General features: G+C 41.3%; 1 protein-coding gene across 3 annotated transcripts in view; it reads left to right on the top strand.

The window, feature by feature from the left end:
* The first annotated feature begins 4117 nt into the window (after positions 1–4117).
* The window catches only part of NAF1 (nuclear assembly factor 1 ribonucleoprotein), a 291086-nt gene continuing 278587 nt past the window's right edge, over positions 4118–16616 (top strand). For 2 of the 3 annotated variants that reach the window (XR_010840952.1, XR_010840951.1), the window contains exons 1-2: positions 4313–4752; positions 7148–7316. Coding sequence is in view for 1 of the 3 variants with exons in the window: in XM_059066347.2 (XP_058922330.2) it covers positions 4499–4752; positions 7148–7316 (423 nt within the window). In the remaining 2 variants the exon portion in view is untranslated. Of the gene's footprint in view, positions 4753–7147; positions 7317–16616 lie in introns of all 3 variants that reach the window. The other variant, XM_059066347.2, reaches the window with a different exon arrangement.

The following is a 16616-nucleotide window of genomic DNA, read 5'->3' as shown; positions in this document are numbered from 1 at the left end:
AGAATACTCTACCCAGCAAGGATCTCATTCAGATTTGACAGAGAAATCAAAAGCTTTACAAAGAAACAAAAGCTAAGAGAATTCAGCACCACCAAACCAGCTCTACAAAAAATGCTGGGAACTTCTCTAGGTGGGAAATACAAGACAAGAAAAGGACTTACAAAAACAAACCAAAAACAATTAAGAAGGGCTTCCCTGGTGGCGCAGTGGTTGAGAATCCGCCTGCCGATGCAGGGGACACGGGTTCGTGTCCCGGTCCGGGAAGATCCCACATGCCGCAGAGCGGCTGGACCCGTGAGCCATGGCCGCTGAGCCTGCGCATCCGGAGCCTGCGCTCTGCAATGGGAGAGGCCACAACAGTGAGAGGCCCGTGTACCACAAAAAAAAAAAAAAAAAAAAAAATTAAGAAAATGGTAATAGGAACTACATATCGAAAATTACCTTAAATGAGAATGGATTAATGCTCCAACCAAAAGCCACAGGCACTGAATGGATACAAAAACAAGACCTGTATATATGCTGTCTACAAGAGAACCACTACAGACCTAGGGACACATACAAAATGAAAGTAAGGGGATGGAAAAAGATATTCCATGCAAATGGAAATCAAAAGAAAGCTGGAGTAGCAATACTCATATCAGAAAAAATAGACTTTAAAATAAAGAATGTTACAAGAGACAAGGAAGGACACTACAAAATGATCAAGGGATCAATCCAAGAAGAATGTATAACAATTATAAATATATATGCACCCAACACAGGGGCACCTCAATACATAAAGCAAATGCTAACAGCTATAAAAGAGGAAATTGACAGTAACACAATAATAGTAGAGGACTTTAACACCTCACTTACATCAATGGACAGATCATCCAGACAGAAGATTAATAAGGAAGGACAAACTTTAAATGACACAATAGACCAGATAGATTTAATTGGTATTTATAGGACATTACATCTGAAAACAGCAGACTACACTTTCTTCTCAAGTGCATATGGAACATTCTCCAGGATAGATCACATCTTGGGTAACAAATCAAGCCTTGGTAAATTTAAGAAAATTGAAATCACATCAAGCATCTTTTCTGAAAACAACACTATCAGATTAGAAATAAATTAGAGGGAAAAAATGTAAAACACACAAACATATGGAGGCTAAACAATACATTACTGAATAACCAAGAGATCACTGAAGAAATCAAAGAGGAAATAAAAGAATACCTAGAGACAAATGACAATGAAAACGCGATGGCCTCAAACCTGTGGGATGCAGCAAAAGCAGTTCTAAGAGTGAAGTTTATAGCAATACAATCCTACCTTAAGAAACAAGAAAAATTTCAAATAAACAATCTAATATTACACCTAAAGGAGCTAGAGAAAGAAGAACAAACAAAACCCAAAGTTAGTAGAAGGAAAGAAATCATAAAGATCAGAAATAGCAAAGATCAATAACTTTAAAAGCTGGGTCTTTGAGAAGATACACAAAACTGATCAACCTTTAGCTAGACACATCAAGAAAAAGAGGGAGAGGACTCAAATCAATAAAATTAGAAATGAAAAATGAGAAGTTACAACAGACACTGCAGAAATACAAGGCATCATGAGACTACTACAAGCAACTCTATGCCAATGAAATGGAAAACCTGCAAGAAATGGAGAAATTCTTGGAAAGGTACAACTTTCCAACTGAATAAGGAAGAATTAAAAAATATGAACAGACCAATCAAAAGCAATGGAATTGAAACTGTGATTAAAAATCTTCCAACATACAAAAGTCCAGGACCAGATAGCTTCACAGGTGAATTCTATCAAACATTTAGAGAAGAGCAAACACCCATCCTTCTCAAACTCTTCCAAAAAACTGCAGAGGAAGGAACTCCCCCTAACTTATTCTGTGAGGCCACTATCACCCTGATACCAAAACCAGACAAAGACACTATAAAAAAAATTACAGACCAATATCACTGATGAATATAGATGCAAAAATCCTCAACAATATACTACCAAACAGAAACCAACAACACATTAAAAGGATCATACACCATGATCAAGTGGGATTTATCCCAGGGATGCAAGGATTCTTCAATATATGCAAATAAATCAATGTGCTGCACCATATTAACAAACTGAAGAATAAAAACCATATGATCATCTCAATAGATGCAGAGAAAGCTTTTAACAGAATTCAACACCCATTTATGATTAAAAAAAAACCTCTCCTTCCCTTGCCATGCATATGGTTTGCCATGATTACAGACCCAGAATTGCAATTCTCTGCTGATCCTGAATAAACCCATCTTTGCTGGAGAAATATCAGTCAGTTCATTTGTTTCAGATCAACATCAATATGAAGTTCTTCTACTTTCTTCTATTCTTAGGTTCCTGGTTCTCTTTAAAAGTCCAGCTCAAATGTCATACTTGTTGTAAAGCCTTCCTTCACTCTCCCATTGCTTTCTCTCTTTTGTATTCCTTTGGGACATCCCTCTTCTGTAGTACATGCTTGTACTATAATACATTTCTCTACTAAAGTACTTATGGCTTGTTTCCAACTTGTCTTTTCTACTAAACTGTTAGCTACTTAAGGGCAGGGACTGTGTTATTCACCTTCCTGTATGCCCAGTTCATGATGCAGTGATAGGCATGCTAGTAAGTAAATGATCACTGAGTGAACAACTAGGTATTTGAATTGTTCCCAAACCCATGCTTCTGGTCTTAGCCTTTCTATTCAACTCCATTCTCATATTTTCAAAGGGCTGCTGGCATTTTTCAATTGACTGTCCGGTTTTTCCTCAAACTCAACATCACAAACTCATTATGTTGTCCCAACTTCTCCATCTTTATAGGTAATACCAACTTCTTTCCAGTTTCCTTGTTAGACATTTTAGAGTACTGTGAGTCTTCTTCTAGCGCTGAGGATTTCCTTTACTCTCTTTCACTGACTCCAGCCTCTGTTCAGACTTTCATCACTCAATTCCTGGAAAAATACAAAACCCTTTTGGCTGGCTGGAGGGTATTCTGACTCAAATTTCTTTTCTTCTTAAATTAATATGCATATCTCTGCAAGATCATCACTGAAGTATCATTTTATTCATGTCCATGTGTTGTTCTATTTATCAAGTAATTTTGTGAATGACACATGCCATTCTCTTGCATAAAACCTTAATGTTCACATGAACTAAATGAGATAGTATTTTTATCTCCATTTTATAGATAAGGAAAATGAAATTTAGGTATGTTAGACTCTCTGCCCAAAGTCACAGTTACACCAACAAGGAAATGGTAGAGCTGAGATTTGAACACAGGTCTATTTAGCTGGGAACACTGAGCTCTGCTTAATCACTGCATTGGAGAATAGTATCTCGAGTTTAAATTCCTGCCTCTCTTTGGAAGGTCTCCATGATACAGCCAATCAATCTTATTTAACTCCCTTTCACATTTCAAATATCTTTCTCGTTATCTCCTGTGCATTGACCTTTTTACTTCAATTAAATTGTAAGCTCCAGAGACTATGCATTATTCTTGTCTTAATTTCTATGAAGGTCTACTACTGTGGAGGGCACTCAATAAAACTCCGTGAATAATTTGATAACGTCTTTGGTACAGTTCTCGGCACATATGCATGCTTAATCAGTGGTCACGACGATTATTATTTATTATTACTCGAGGGGCTGATGCATCAAGTTGAAGTTCTAACAGAAAACCAGAAAATTCTGTTCTCTACCTCAATCCTAAGAACTTTTTTCTTACCTTCCTTATGACCCAGAATTATGGTTTCTCAGGCCAAGTTAGTCATTTTAATTACATCCCACCCTTTCTGCGAAGCGGTATCAACTATAACATCAACCAGCAGCAACACTTTTTCCACGATTGGTGCTCTCTTTAAATTGGGAGCGCTTTGGAGGAAAAAAAAAAAAAGGAAGAGTTGTAATCGTTTTGAGATGGATGGTCATCGTGCTTGCTGTCTATCCACGGCTGGAACTCCATTTAACTTTAAGGAAGTTTACTAAAGTGCCTGCTCAAGGATTCCTGGCTCAAGTTTCTGATGTGCACGGTCTCGGCCCATCAGGCATCTCCCTGTCCTGTCATCCCTCCTTCCCGTCTCCGCCTCCGCAGAATTGCCCCAGATCCAGCAGCAGCAGAAGCAGCAGCAGCAGCTGCAGGAAAGTCTCTCTATCCCGCTTTGCGGAGTGAGACGCACTTCCCAAGACGCGTGGAATCGGCGGCTTTCGGACCCCGCGGTTCAGGCTGCAAAGGCCTGCGGCCCGCCCCGCCCCGCCCCAGGGCACGCCGTCGCGTCGCGTTACGTCACACGCTGCCGGAAGTGCAGCTGCGTGCACGGCGGGGGCGCGTCTCCGGACGGCTCCGCGTCTCCGGTCGGCTCCGCGTGCGGTTCCGGGTGGAGCTCACCGAGCAGCGCGGGAAGCGACCCAGCGTTTCGTTGTCGGCTCCGCCGCCGAGGTGGTGTGTCTTCCCGCGCGGGCGCCCCGAGTGCGGCGCCATGGAGGTGGTGGAGGCCGCCGCCGCTCAGCTGCAAACTCTGAAATTCGGTGGCGTCGGCGTCGGGGTTGACCAAGGTCTGGCTGTGTCGGCTCCGGACCCCGCTCCGGTCGCAGCGCCGCGGGAGGACGAGGGGGCCCCGGACCTTGCGGGGGAGCAGCCACCTCAGCTCGCTCAGCCGTCTCTCCCGGAGCCGCCTCCCGGAGGGAGCAGCTTGGAGACGTCGGACTCCGACTCGGACTCCGACTCGGACAGGTCGGGCGCCCGGCGGTCTGGGGCGCGGGGCCCGGGGCGGGCTCGGGGAGCGGGAGGGCCCGGGAGCCGGGGCGCGTTCCTCGCCGCCCCTTGTGCATCGTGCTTGGGGCCTGAGCGTCGCCGTCACGACCCCTCGTCCCCGAAGTCTGGGGGTCTTGTGTACACCGTATCATTTTCAGATAGAGCATAGGAAATCTGCGGATATAAGGTTGTTGCGACTTTTCCCCATCCAGTTTAGTGTGTGCGCTTGCTTGTGGAGCCAGATAAATGGAGCATCAGGTGCAGGGTATTATGTGTTTACAAGTTGGGTCCCGGCAGTTTTGTTCGTAGAAGCCTTGTGGTGAGGAATTGTTAATGAAATTAGCGAAACATTGTTATTTTACTATTACTGCAGGCTCTCCGTAGGTTTTATGAGGCCCCTCTCCCCTCCCTCGCGGTGTCTTTTAAATGTGAAAGTTTTGTGGAGGGAGGGGACTTCGGCGTAACGTTACTACACCATGCAGCAGCATATCGTCTTCAAGTGTTTGTGTCTTGTGCGACGCTGTAGCGGTGAACAAAATAGATACTACCCTTGCCCTGCATTCTGCTGAGAGGGACGAAAAATAAAAGTAAACATACCAGTCAGCCAATGAGTTGGTGAAAATTACCACAAGGAACAAGCTAGGCGCTGAGAAAGTAGTAGGAGAACCCAACCTGGTCGGACCCTCTGGCCATGATAAAGTTTTAATTCTAAGTGGTGGAGAAACTATTGAAGAATTGAGCAGATAATTGACATGCTCAGGTTAACGTTCTGATGTTTTGCCCTGTGGAGAAGGAATTGAACTGGGCTCAAGAGCGAAAGCAGAACGGGCGGCGTTAGCGTGGAAGCAGTTGGAAGGATGTTCCGTTAGTCCACGATGTGACCACGTTTGGATTGAATATTTTGACATCTCCCTGCTCAGCGTCGCTAGTAGATGTAGTAGTGGCCGAGTCAGAGAGGCATCAGTTGGGTGGATGGTGGTGCTATTTACTGGGATGGGGGCTGTAGACCAATAGGCATGTTAACTTCGGACAGTTAATTTGAGGTTTCCCTCACAACAAATTGGAGATGTCAGGTAAGCAGTAGGATGATGAGTTTAGAGTTCAGAGGACAATTCTGGGATGGAGATGTAAATTCGAACATCAGATTACAGATAAAGCTTACTTGAACTTTTTATCATGGATGTTTTCAAACTCATATACAAAGTACAGAGAGCAGTACAATGAATGCACATACACTCATCACCAAACTCGATTCGACACTTTCCAATATTTTGCTAACTTTGTTTTATCTAACATTTCTAACTTTTTTTTTTTAACCTGGTAGTGTTAAAACAAATTTCAGACAGCATGCCACCTTACCTGTAAATTCTGTACTATTCATCTCAGATGAAATACTTTTTACATAACCACCATGTCTCTATCAATCATAGTGAAATGAATCCTAATTCCTTAATATCACCTAATACACACTCTGTATTCAGATTTTTCTAGCGGAATAGGAGTCACATTTACCAGTTTTATCATTGACTGAGAATGCAATAGCTTGCAATGATTCCAAGGTTTCTACCTCTGGTGACTGGATTGAGGACTAAACGATGAAATAAAAGTAGAAGCTCGAAGACAGAAGCAGATTTAGTAAGGAGAGTGCACTTTTTTCTTTTAACTTGTGAGTGTGAGACATGTGTAGGTCATTCATAGCAGAGTTGCTGGTAAGCAGCCAGAGATCAGTAGTGGAGCTGGGGATATCAAGTCTGAAGATTTGGGAGTTATCTGCACGTTGGTAACGATTGAGCTCGTTGGAGTGGATGAGGTTATCCATGAAACGAGTACCAGAGAAAGAAGAGAACTTGAGGATGGGACTCTTAGAAACAGTACATACAAGGAGCTGAAGTGGGTACCAGCAAACAACTTAAGAGGCGAGTTACTGGCACTGAGAATTGCTGTGGAAGTCAAGGGCTAAAGGAGATTTCAGGGAGTAGTGTTCAGCATGGTTAGTAACTCTGAGGGGTTTCCAAATTGAAGACTGAGAAGAAAGTCTCTTGGCTTAGTTGTGATTTGGTCCTTGGTGACTACTAAGAGAGATGCCTTTCCCAGAATTCTCTTCTGTCAGTGATTTGTCACATGCTTAGTTATATTCAGACTGTTGCATGACACGTGAGACAATTGTAATAAGAGGGTGTGGGTTATAGCAGGGATTTTGTGATCAGTGGATTAAAGACTGCTTTCCAAATACCATAGTCAGTTTTGAAATGCTAAGCTTTTGAACAGCAGCCATAAACATCTAGTAAAGTAGGTATTTCCTAGTTGAATAATCGTATTTTGATACCCTCATAATAATGCTTTTGTACTGTTTTCAATTTTTTCTTCTCTACAGTGAAACAGATTCCGATAGTTCAAGCTCCTCTTCTTCCTCATCATCATCCTCATCATCTTCGTCTCCTATATCCCTCCCTGCAGTGCTGTCAGATGGAGAAGATGATTTACAAGTTGAGAAGGAAAATAAGAATTTTCCTCTTAAAACAAAAGATGAGTTACTTCTCAGTGTAAGTACTTAGATTTGTTACTGAACTTAATTTGCATGTTCTAAAATATTTTATGGTACCAGTATTGATCTCATTTGGCCTATATCTGCTCCATAAATTTGAATACCTTTCTCACCTTTTATTGGTCATACCTTTGCCATGCCTTGGCTTTGTTAAGTAAAAGAAAGTACTGATCTAAATAATTTCTCAGGTTGATTCCAACGCTAACATTTGATAGTTGTGCTGGGCATCCAGTTTGACTTGCTGCTTTTCATTTTTTATCTTCCCTAAAGAGTGTAAAGATTTTTTTTTTTTTTTTTTTTTTGGTCTACAACTCAGAAAATTTTGCTAAGTAGCAATTGAAATTATTTTTTTAATCGACTGCATTTAGAGAAATAGTGAAATTAGATCAGTTGCACTTTTGAGGATTTATATTTACTTGAAGTTTTTGCAGTGTTTTCATTATTGCAGTTGGAAAAAACTTGTTTATTGTGGATTGGTATTGACATTTGATAGGTTTGGTCTATAAATTTAACTCTTGTGTGGTTATTTCCTTCTAAGCTGTTACTAGGAGGTTGATGGTAGTCTGGTTGAATGAAACCTTATGATCCAAGAGGAAAGTCTTCTCAGAATTTCACAGGATATTGCCACATGTTTATTCTCCCCGCTCCCACATGTACTTTAGTTATTATTAAAGCTTTTAAAAACCTTAATGATCACTGACTGTAATGATATAATACTTAAATCAGTGAAGTAGTAAAGCAAGATTTGAAAAAAAATTTTAAAGCCTAGAGTCATTCAGGGACCTTTTCATGACTGTATTCACTCGATACTATTTCCTTTTTCTCTACTTGTAATAAGAAATTTCCGGTCTCACTTAACACCTCATGTATTGAGAACCCTTGGATTTGTATGCAAATTCATCATTGATTTATATTTTCCTACTCTAGACATTGATCTCTCTCAGTGGTCTTTTTACACAAAGGCTCTCCCAACTTATGACTATTTTCTGAAAGTATTGGGAAATTTGATCTTTCCCCTGTATCTTGATCACCTTTCTGTTTAAGTTCTCTCTTAGAGTATGAGAATCCACAAATAAAGGACCACAGTACTTTGATTTATGTATGTGTTTCATTTTCTTATTTATCTTACTAGACCTGGAATTTTTCCCTTGGAATTTAATGCAAAATATTAGTAAATATACTTAGGTATTTTTCTGGATAGAATGCTCATAATTTGATCAGAAAGTCAAAAAGGGTCTATGTCCATAGAGGCCGGGACCCACGTTCTTGAGGACTGAGTTCAGACCTGATCTTTGCGGTTCCCTTAGCGCCCAGCAGAGTGCTTTTCGGATGTTGGGTCTCAGTCAACGTAATATGTGATTGCAGAGTGGGTGAGTGAACAGGCATCTTACATTCACCCACTTTTAAACTATCACAGCACACCTGCCGTGTGCCAAGTGCTGTAAACAAGACCCAGCCCCTTTCTACTCTCATAGTACCTACGGGAGAGAGAGAGATAGTAAATGAAGCGGAGGCAGATACAGTCAGTTGCTGGAAGTGCTGTTGAATTGTGAGTGTATGCTTGGCTCTTATCAGAAGATCGCGTCTGTGCCGGGAAAGTATGTTAGATTTTAGAACTAGGAATAGCGTGCGGCCCCGTGCCTTCTTGCGCCGGTGCTGAAGGATCTTTGGCAAGGATGGAAGGGGCAATTATGGGCTTTGTTTTTAGCTTTTGGATTCCTAACTAGCTGTTTACTTTATATTTTCACGATTAGGAAATAAATGTACTAGAAGTTTCTAGTCTTTTAAGCCACTCTGGTGCCAGAGCTAGGTGCAGGAATGAGTTCTCTGGGTCTGCCCTAAATCTTTTTGACTTAGGGTGTGAAAGAGTATCTGAGGACTCCTTCAGGACTTTAGCTCTGAAGTCCAAGGGAAGAGAAGGACTTGACCCTGAGCACCAGGGATGGTGTGGCTGCAAGCGCTCAGTATCTCTAGGACCTGCTCTTTCTCTGTTGCTCAGTAGGTGTTTCTGCGCGGGGCTGGCGGCTTGGCCGCTGATACTCCTGCTTGAAAGCCACGGAGAGAGCTTGTGCTGGTTTGCCGGGGGCTCGGTACTCAGGCCTGGACAGATAGTTGAGTCTGGTGAGACGGGCATTCGGATTGCCTTAGTCACTGCTTTTCTTGTGGAGAGTGTGTAGGAAAGCGTGTGCTTGAGAGAAAGCACACGGGTGAGCGTGAGGGCAGGAGCGTGTGAGAGCCAGGTGACAGAAAGGAAGCGTGGAAGCGCGTGGATTTTGAAGAAGGCGGGAGCTGGGTGGGTGTTTTCAACCCCATGCAAACCACAAGGAACGGGTTCTCGGTCACAGGAGAGGGAGGCTTAGAACACTTCAGACGGGGTTGCTGTGCCGTCACTAATAGTATTTATCTTCTGTGGAGGAGAGAAGGGAAATAATAGTACTTGGGAGCACACATGACTTACATTGGACTCTCGTGGCTGCAACAGAGACCCTCAGATTGCATCAAGAGAAGGGGCATTTGTTGGAAACTTGCTTGGATAGGAAAGCCATCGGGAACCAAGCTAGCTCTTGTGGGTGAGACAAGAAACAGCACTGTTTCTCTTGTACGCGTCTGGGGGCTCTCATCGCTCTCAGTGTCATCGTCTTGTTTCCTGACTCACTTCTTCTGTTTACCTGTAGATTCATCTTTATAATTCTAGCTTACACATGCATTTCTCTTCTTGTTCCTGGCTGTACATTTGGTATCTTCTACTTTAAGCTTCTCCGCGAACTGGCTATTGGTGCCATATGCTTTCCTGACTTTTGGGACAGTCCTGTGACTTAGCTTACGTTTGTCTTTTTTCAGAAGATGATAGTCCGCGCTTCCGGGGAAGCATCCCCTGCTTTGTTACAACTAGCTCTGGCTGGTATTGAATGTGCCGTTTGTTCAGGTCTACGGGCGTGTGTCTCCTTAGGCAGCAGGGGTTGTGCAGCGGAACTGTTTGCTCTGTGTAGTCTGTTAATTTAATTTCCTAATGAAATTCTGAAGAAGATGAGAGAAATATTCTGTGTTGTCTGCCAAAAGGCAAACAAAAATTAAAATGGGCCAAACAGTTAATACCTGTTTCAGAGTTTGTGCTGGGTCGTTGAGATCTTTAGAACATAGACAGGCCCAGTTTAGCCCGGTTTTATGTCCTTCCTCTTTATGAAGTATCTCATATTCTAGGCTGTTTGCTGTTGTTGTTCAGGCATGCCGAGCTTAATTTTTACCTCCATTTAGCCTGTTTGTCAAACAGGAATGTTGCCTTCCTGGGTCTAGCTTTTTAAATCTTTTCCATTGTTGCAAAGTTAGGTCCTGGTGATCTACCTACTAGCTGTTGCGGATCCCTCATTGTAAGAATGTGGGAGCTACAGTGAGGTAACCTCGAGATTGTTCTTTTAGAATTAAAAGTTGCTTTTTAAAAAAATTTTTAATTAATTTATTTTATTTATTTTTGGCTGTGTTGGGTCTTTGTTGCTGCGCGCGGGCTTTCTCTAGTTGTGGCGAGCGGGGGCTGCTCCTCGTTGTGGTGCGCGGGCTTCTCACTGCCGTGGCTTCTCTTGTTGCGGAGCATGAGCTCTAGGTGTGCGGGCTTCAGTAGTAGTGGCTCGCGGGCTCTAGAGTGTGGGCTCAGTAGTTATGGCACTAGAATTAAACAGTTGCAACAGTCCCTTGGGATGACAAGGTGTGGTTATAACTTGTTTTAAAAAAAGATGAGCGGAAGAGGAAAAACGGATTGGTCAGCCATAGAGGCATTGGAAAGGAGAATAGTCTTAATTGGCTCTTTTCTTAATGTCACAATTACATAATCTATGACTTAAAGTTAACCAAGTGGAATCATTCTTTTGAAACATAAACGCTTTATGCTGAGAAGGTTTATATTAATCTGTAATCTGTACAGTGGATGTAAAGCAGCATGTTACAGTTTTGGAACCACGTTAAACCACATAGGGTTTATTCAGTGTTTCAGTGAATTGGAGAATTAGGTTCTCTTTGAAGAGTTTTCTCATCGATTTATGCTCTTAACCGTTCTTTCAAATAAATCTGATGTAATTAAAATTTAGAATCATAAGGACATTCACGGGATTGTGACATTGCAAAGTCTTAATCAGAAATGAATTGTATAAATTAGTACCTATTGAAAACCTGAAGTTTTTCCATAATATTTTAAAATTATGATCACAGTGCTTTGGGGGATAAAACATGGATAATACTGCAATATAGATAATGTGTATCTATACATGTCGTATGATATGACCAAGAAAAAAACTTAATGCTTGTAGGCAATTCTTGGTAAATTTACCTTCAGAATTTAGAGACTGCCTATATTATACTGTATATTGTATGCTGTATATTGCGTATATACTATATATACACAATATATGGTATGTAACTTACAATATACAGTATATAGGTGATATACAAATGCAATATATGTATATATGCAATATACAGTATAATATAGGTAACATACAAATGCAGTATAATTAGGTTGACCCTTGTAGTTAGAGTGAGTACACTTTTTCTGATTCTGGCAGTGCAGACCCTTATCCAAACGTGAGGTTATGGAAATACGTGGGCCACCTCAAGTGGTCAGAAGTTACAGTGGATTATTTCACATTTTTGACTTTCCACCATCTTGAAATTGTATTGCACCTTGTTCTACAGTTAATAATCGTTGATTGAATGTGGTGTTTTCAGGGCCCAACTTGGTTTATGAGTTTTGTCCTAAATGCAGGCCTTGTTCAACTTCAGCTTTTTACAACTTTAGTATATCTGGAATTATTATTATCATATCTTAGAATACCGATGGCACTTAATTAGCGTTCTCAAAATACCTGATATTTAAGAAATGGCTTATATACTTGAAAGGAGATAGGTTTTCATTAATACTTGGTGCTTTTTAAAAACAGTGCTCAGATTTTTTAAAAAATTAAGATTTTGTGCTTCATTGCACAAAGTTATTTCAGTAAAGCTTGTATGAAGCACAAATAATCCTGAATAAATATTAGTAGAGCATCCATGTGTACACTGTGTATATACGTGTATATGATCATTATCACACAGAAACATTCCATCTATTAGCTTTCTCCATCCCCAGTAGATTTAATAAGTGAGCTGTGATTGTTTTAGAGAATAAAGACAAATGTCTGTAAAGAAGACTCTAGCTAGAGAGTGAGCATACACTTGGCTGAAGGCAGAGTAACAGCAGAGTTGATGACTGAAAGCCCAGTGAATTGTAGCAGGCACAGGAAGCTGAAGGACTGAGTGGAAGGGGAGGTAACCTGCCGAGCAGTGGTCAGGGAAGGCATCGTGGCTTGACCTTAGATTGAAAGGTGGATAGGATCACCATAGAAACGGACAGGTGAGCAGAACAGGAAATTTCCCAGTGAAAGGACCAGGTCTGTCGCAGCGGAGTTGTGTCCCCAGTGTTGGTTATGTTGTAGGGGCTCAGGGAATGTTTCTTTGTTCACTCATCATCCGTGGGAATGTTGCCAATTCTAAAGTGGACACTTTTTAACCTTTTCACGCTTCTGAAAAGTTGGGCCTAATACCTGATGGCAGTGATTAGCTTCACAGTGTTTTGGCAGTGCTTTTAATTTTGTGGAATATCAAGTCGGTGTCTTAGATTCCGTGAGCTATGGACTCCTCAGTTAACATGAAAGATAACGCTTAGGGCTATATTCATCATCGAAGGTTTCTTCTTATGGAGATGGATTGTGATGTTATATTACTTTTATATTTATGCCAGTTAACTTTCGAGAGTATTCTTTTTTTTTTTGCGGTACGCGGGCCTCTCACTGTTGCGGCCTCTCCCGTCGCGGAGCACAGGCTCCGGACGCGCAGGCTCAGCGGCCACGGCTCACGGGCCCAGTCGCTCCGCGGCACGTGGGATCCTCCCGGACCGGGGCACGAACCCGCGTCCCCTGCATCGGCAGGCGGATTCTCAACCACTGCGCCACCAGGGAAGCCCTCGAGAGTATTCTTTTGAGCTTTATTTTTGTGACAGTGATTTTAGAGAAAGATGGGATGAGAACATTGTAGTTTACTAAAAAAAGAATATAAAGACATTTCAAAGAAGTGTTCACTTTCAACTTTTAGGTGAAAATATTTAATGGGCTGATGTGAATCTAGTGTCATGTGTGATAGGGTAATTGATGAGGGCAAATTAATGCTTGTTGGTGATGGCTAAAGGAATAGCTGAGTTCCATGGAATGTTGTAAAAGTACTTTCCCTGGAGAAGTTGAGGAATCTGACTAAATGTTATATGAGGTCCTAGTTGACTCACAGTGTAGAGACCTAATCCATTCTTTTTTCCAATATGTTTTACCAGTTATAGGAAAAAAAAGTTTACAATCATGGCTCTCAGTACTCCAGAGATTGGATCCTACTTTCCAACCATATCTGAAAAGTGAAGGCTCACCTAATAGCATCAGGTAATTGGCCTCCACATGCATGTCCTCTATTCTTGGGTAACGTGAGAAAGTGGTCAGATAACTTCATTCCACTTCCCTCACTTTTTAAAGTTCTCCCCAAACTGGCACCGAAAGGATTTGTTGCCATTTGGAGTGTTTGATTCCTTTCCCACTGTCTGCTGCCCTTTCTGTGTATTTGTGAGTGAAAACCCAGATCAAGGTTCTTTAGGTAATTTTACCTCAAAAGATCATAAATTACTGATTTTTTCCCCCTACCCCAATGATAAGTCTTCATAGAGCTAGAAGTCAAGACCATTGTAAGATAGGACTGTCTTCTTGGAGGGCCATTTTTGACCCATTAGCTCCTTCCATTTTCGTGCGGGAAATCTTAGGCACCATTTTTTGACTGGTGTGTCTACAGTTTAATTTTTAATAGGGTGGGTTTTTAATGTTCAGTGCTTCTCATTTGAATATTTTGTTTACCTGAGCAGCCATGTAGGCCATAAAGATGTCCAAGAATCAGAATATAATCATATTCTTCTGATAGACGATGGTTGGTCTTTCACGGCTGCTTGAGAAGTGTGGGTAGGACCTTCCATTTCTTTAATGCCATCGCTGTGAGCATGTGTTCTCCAGAATCAGAGTAACTTTGTTCAAGTCTGGTATGTAATTTCGGTATTAATGTTCTTTCTTTTTGATTACGTGCTGTTAAACATTTTTTAAAGTTGTATTGTTAGTCGCTTGCATGAATTATTGAGAACTTTGTTTGCTTAGTTTCACACTGTTTATAGATGAGAAGCCTGAAGTAGTGAGTGGGGAGGAGTGGATTCAGAAGTAGCTTCAGGGGGTTCCAGTCAGCTCTGCTTTTAGTTGCTGTTGTGGAGGCCTGCTTAGCAGCGTTGGAATTTGATCCCTTGAACTTCCTGGTTATTTGCTTTCTGAATAATACAGGATAATTTGTCACGGGAAAGGATGATTCTGTCATCTGACTTTCGCTTTCCTACATTGCTGTAAGAAACCATACATTGCCTTTGAGTAAAGCCTTGGCTTGGAGGGGTGGAGTGTGTCCGAGTAGGGGATTGGATTTCTTTAGTATGTTGAATTTCAGTCGTTCATTTGCCAAATGCTGTGACTGTTTTTTCTTTGCCTGATGATGTGAGTAAAGTACTTTTCTTCCTCTCCTTGTCTACTCTTTGTTGTCACATTTGTCATTACATGTAGACGTTTTGAATAAATATGTCCATAAAAACTGTTTTTACTCTTCTTTGAATTTAGATCTATGAAGCTAATATTTTATTTAAATGAGTGCATAGATATTTATATCTAGTTTCAGATACAGTACATCCAAAACAGGTTGTTAGTTTGTTTTTAATTTTGGAAAATAACAAATAACAATGACGACAACAGGGATTAGTCACACGCCTTCATCTCTGCCAGGGGAGTAGAGTCAGGTTAGCATCAAGGCCTCAGAGGCTAGGCGCGCGATGTTAGTAATAGCGTCTTAACATTATACTTGCATTAATGGCCGAAAATAGATTGGTCCTCCTTTACCTGGGTATATATTTAGTAATGGAGGGCTCTTTGATTGTGTGAGAGTGTAAAGCAGTGCTGTCCACTAGATCTTCCTGCAGCGATGGAAATGTCCTATAGTGACCCTGTCTTCGTACCATAGCTACAGAGCACTTGCATGTGGCCAGCATGACTGAAGACTGCAGTGTAAATTTTATTCAATTTTAATTAATTAAATTTAAATAATCAAATGTAATTAGTGTCTTGTATTGGATAAGCAGAATAGAAGGAGTCTTTTCTACTCACTCATTAATCTTTCCATGGGGGTTGTAGGTAAACTAGGCTCATACTTTAATCTTCCTAACCGGCTGTAAATAGCCTTCTAGCCTTTTGTTTTCATTGCACTTGATTTTGTTTATATGATGAAGAAGGGTCCAGATTTCCCTCATCAGCTCTTCCTTCAGTTTTTTAGTTTATCATTACGCCTCTTATTTCTGGTTCTTTATATCGTCTGTACTGTCAAGGCGGTAGTGTACTTTAATATGTGTTCTGGCCCCCTTTTTTTGGTTATTGGAGTGTGTCTGTGTTTCTCCTCGTTTCTGTCACACATACACATCCTCTCTCCACTCGTGGAAAAGCAGAGTGCTTGATTTTTGTTTGAAGGAGATCATGAGACAGAGCAGATTCATCCGTTATCTTACCAGGGCAGCTTCTGTGTTATCGGGGGGCAGGTGTTAATCGACGGGCTGTAGTCGTGTTTGCCACCGCACAGCTGAGGTATCTGTGCATCAGTCCTGGGCAGTGAAGCCTAATTGGAAGCCTGCCTTTTTTACTTTGCTTTTGAGGTCAGGTTGAGGTCCTTTTCCTTTTCCTTGAGGATTCTCTCTTGAATTTTAAGAATTGTATTTTCATTATCTAATTTCTGCTCTGACTGCACAAGTCTGTGGCCTCTTCTGAGCTTCTTTTTTAGCTTGGACTCTGATGAGCTAAAGCCAGTTCACTTAATAAATTTATACTGAGCACCTCCTCTGTGCTCGCCATTGTTCCCACTGTAGCAACAAGCAAGGCAGACCTGGTACCTAGTTGGTGATGGATTTATTGTCTAGTTAGGGAAAGACTTTAAGCAGGTAAACAAATAGTATGTTAGAGAGTAATGTGTTTACAAGAGAGCAAAGCCACAGGATAATTTGATGAAGAGTGACTAGGCTTGGTGGTGGTGCAGTTCTTTAGATTAGTAGTTCTTTAAATTAGTAGATAAGGTGACTTGTGACATCTGCATATCAAGATGAGATCTTGTATTAACGGTCTGACATTGTAGTGCAGAAACTTTCCCTTTGAACCTTCTAAAGTCCCGCCTT

This window comes from Kogia breviceps, chromosome 6 (assembly GCF_026419965.1).
Source record: "Kogia breviceps isolate mKogBre1 chromosome 6, mKogBre1 haplotype 1, whole genome shotgun sequence".
In the NCBI taxonomy this organism is placed as follows: domain Eukaryota; kingdom Metazoa; phylum Chordata; class Mammalia; order Artiodactyla; family Physeteridae; genus Kogia; species Kogia breviceps.
Note: the sequence above shows the minus strand (reverse complement) of the source record. Positions and strands in the feature narration are given on the sequence as shown.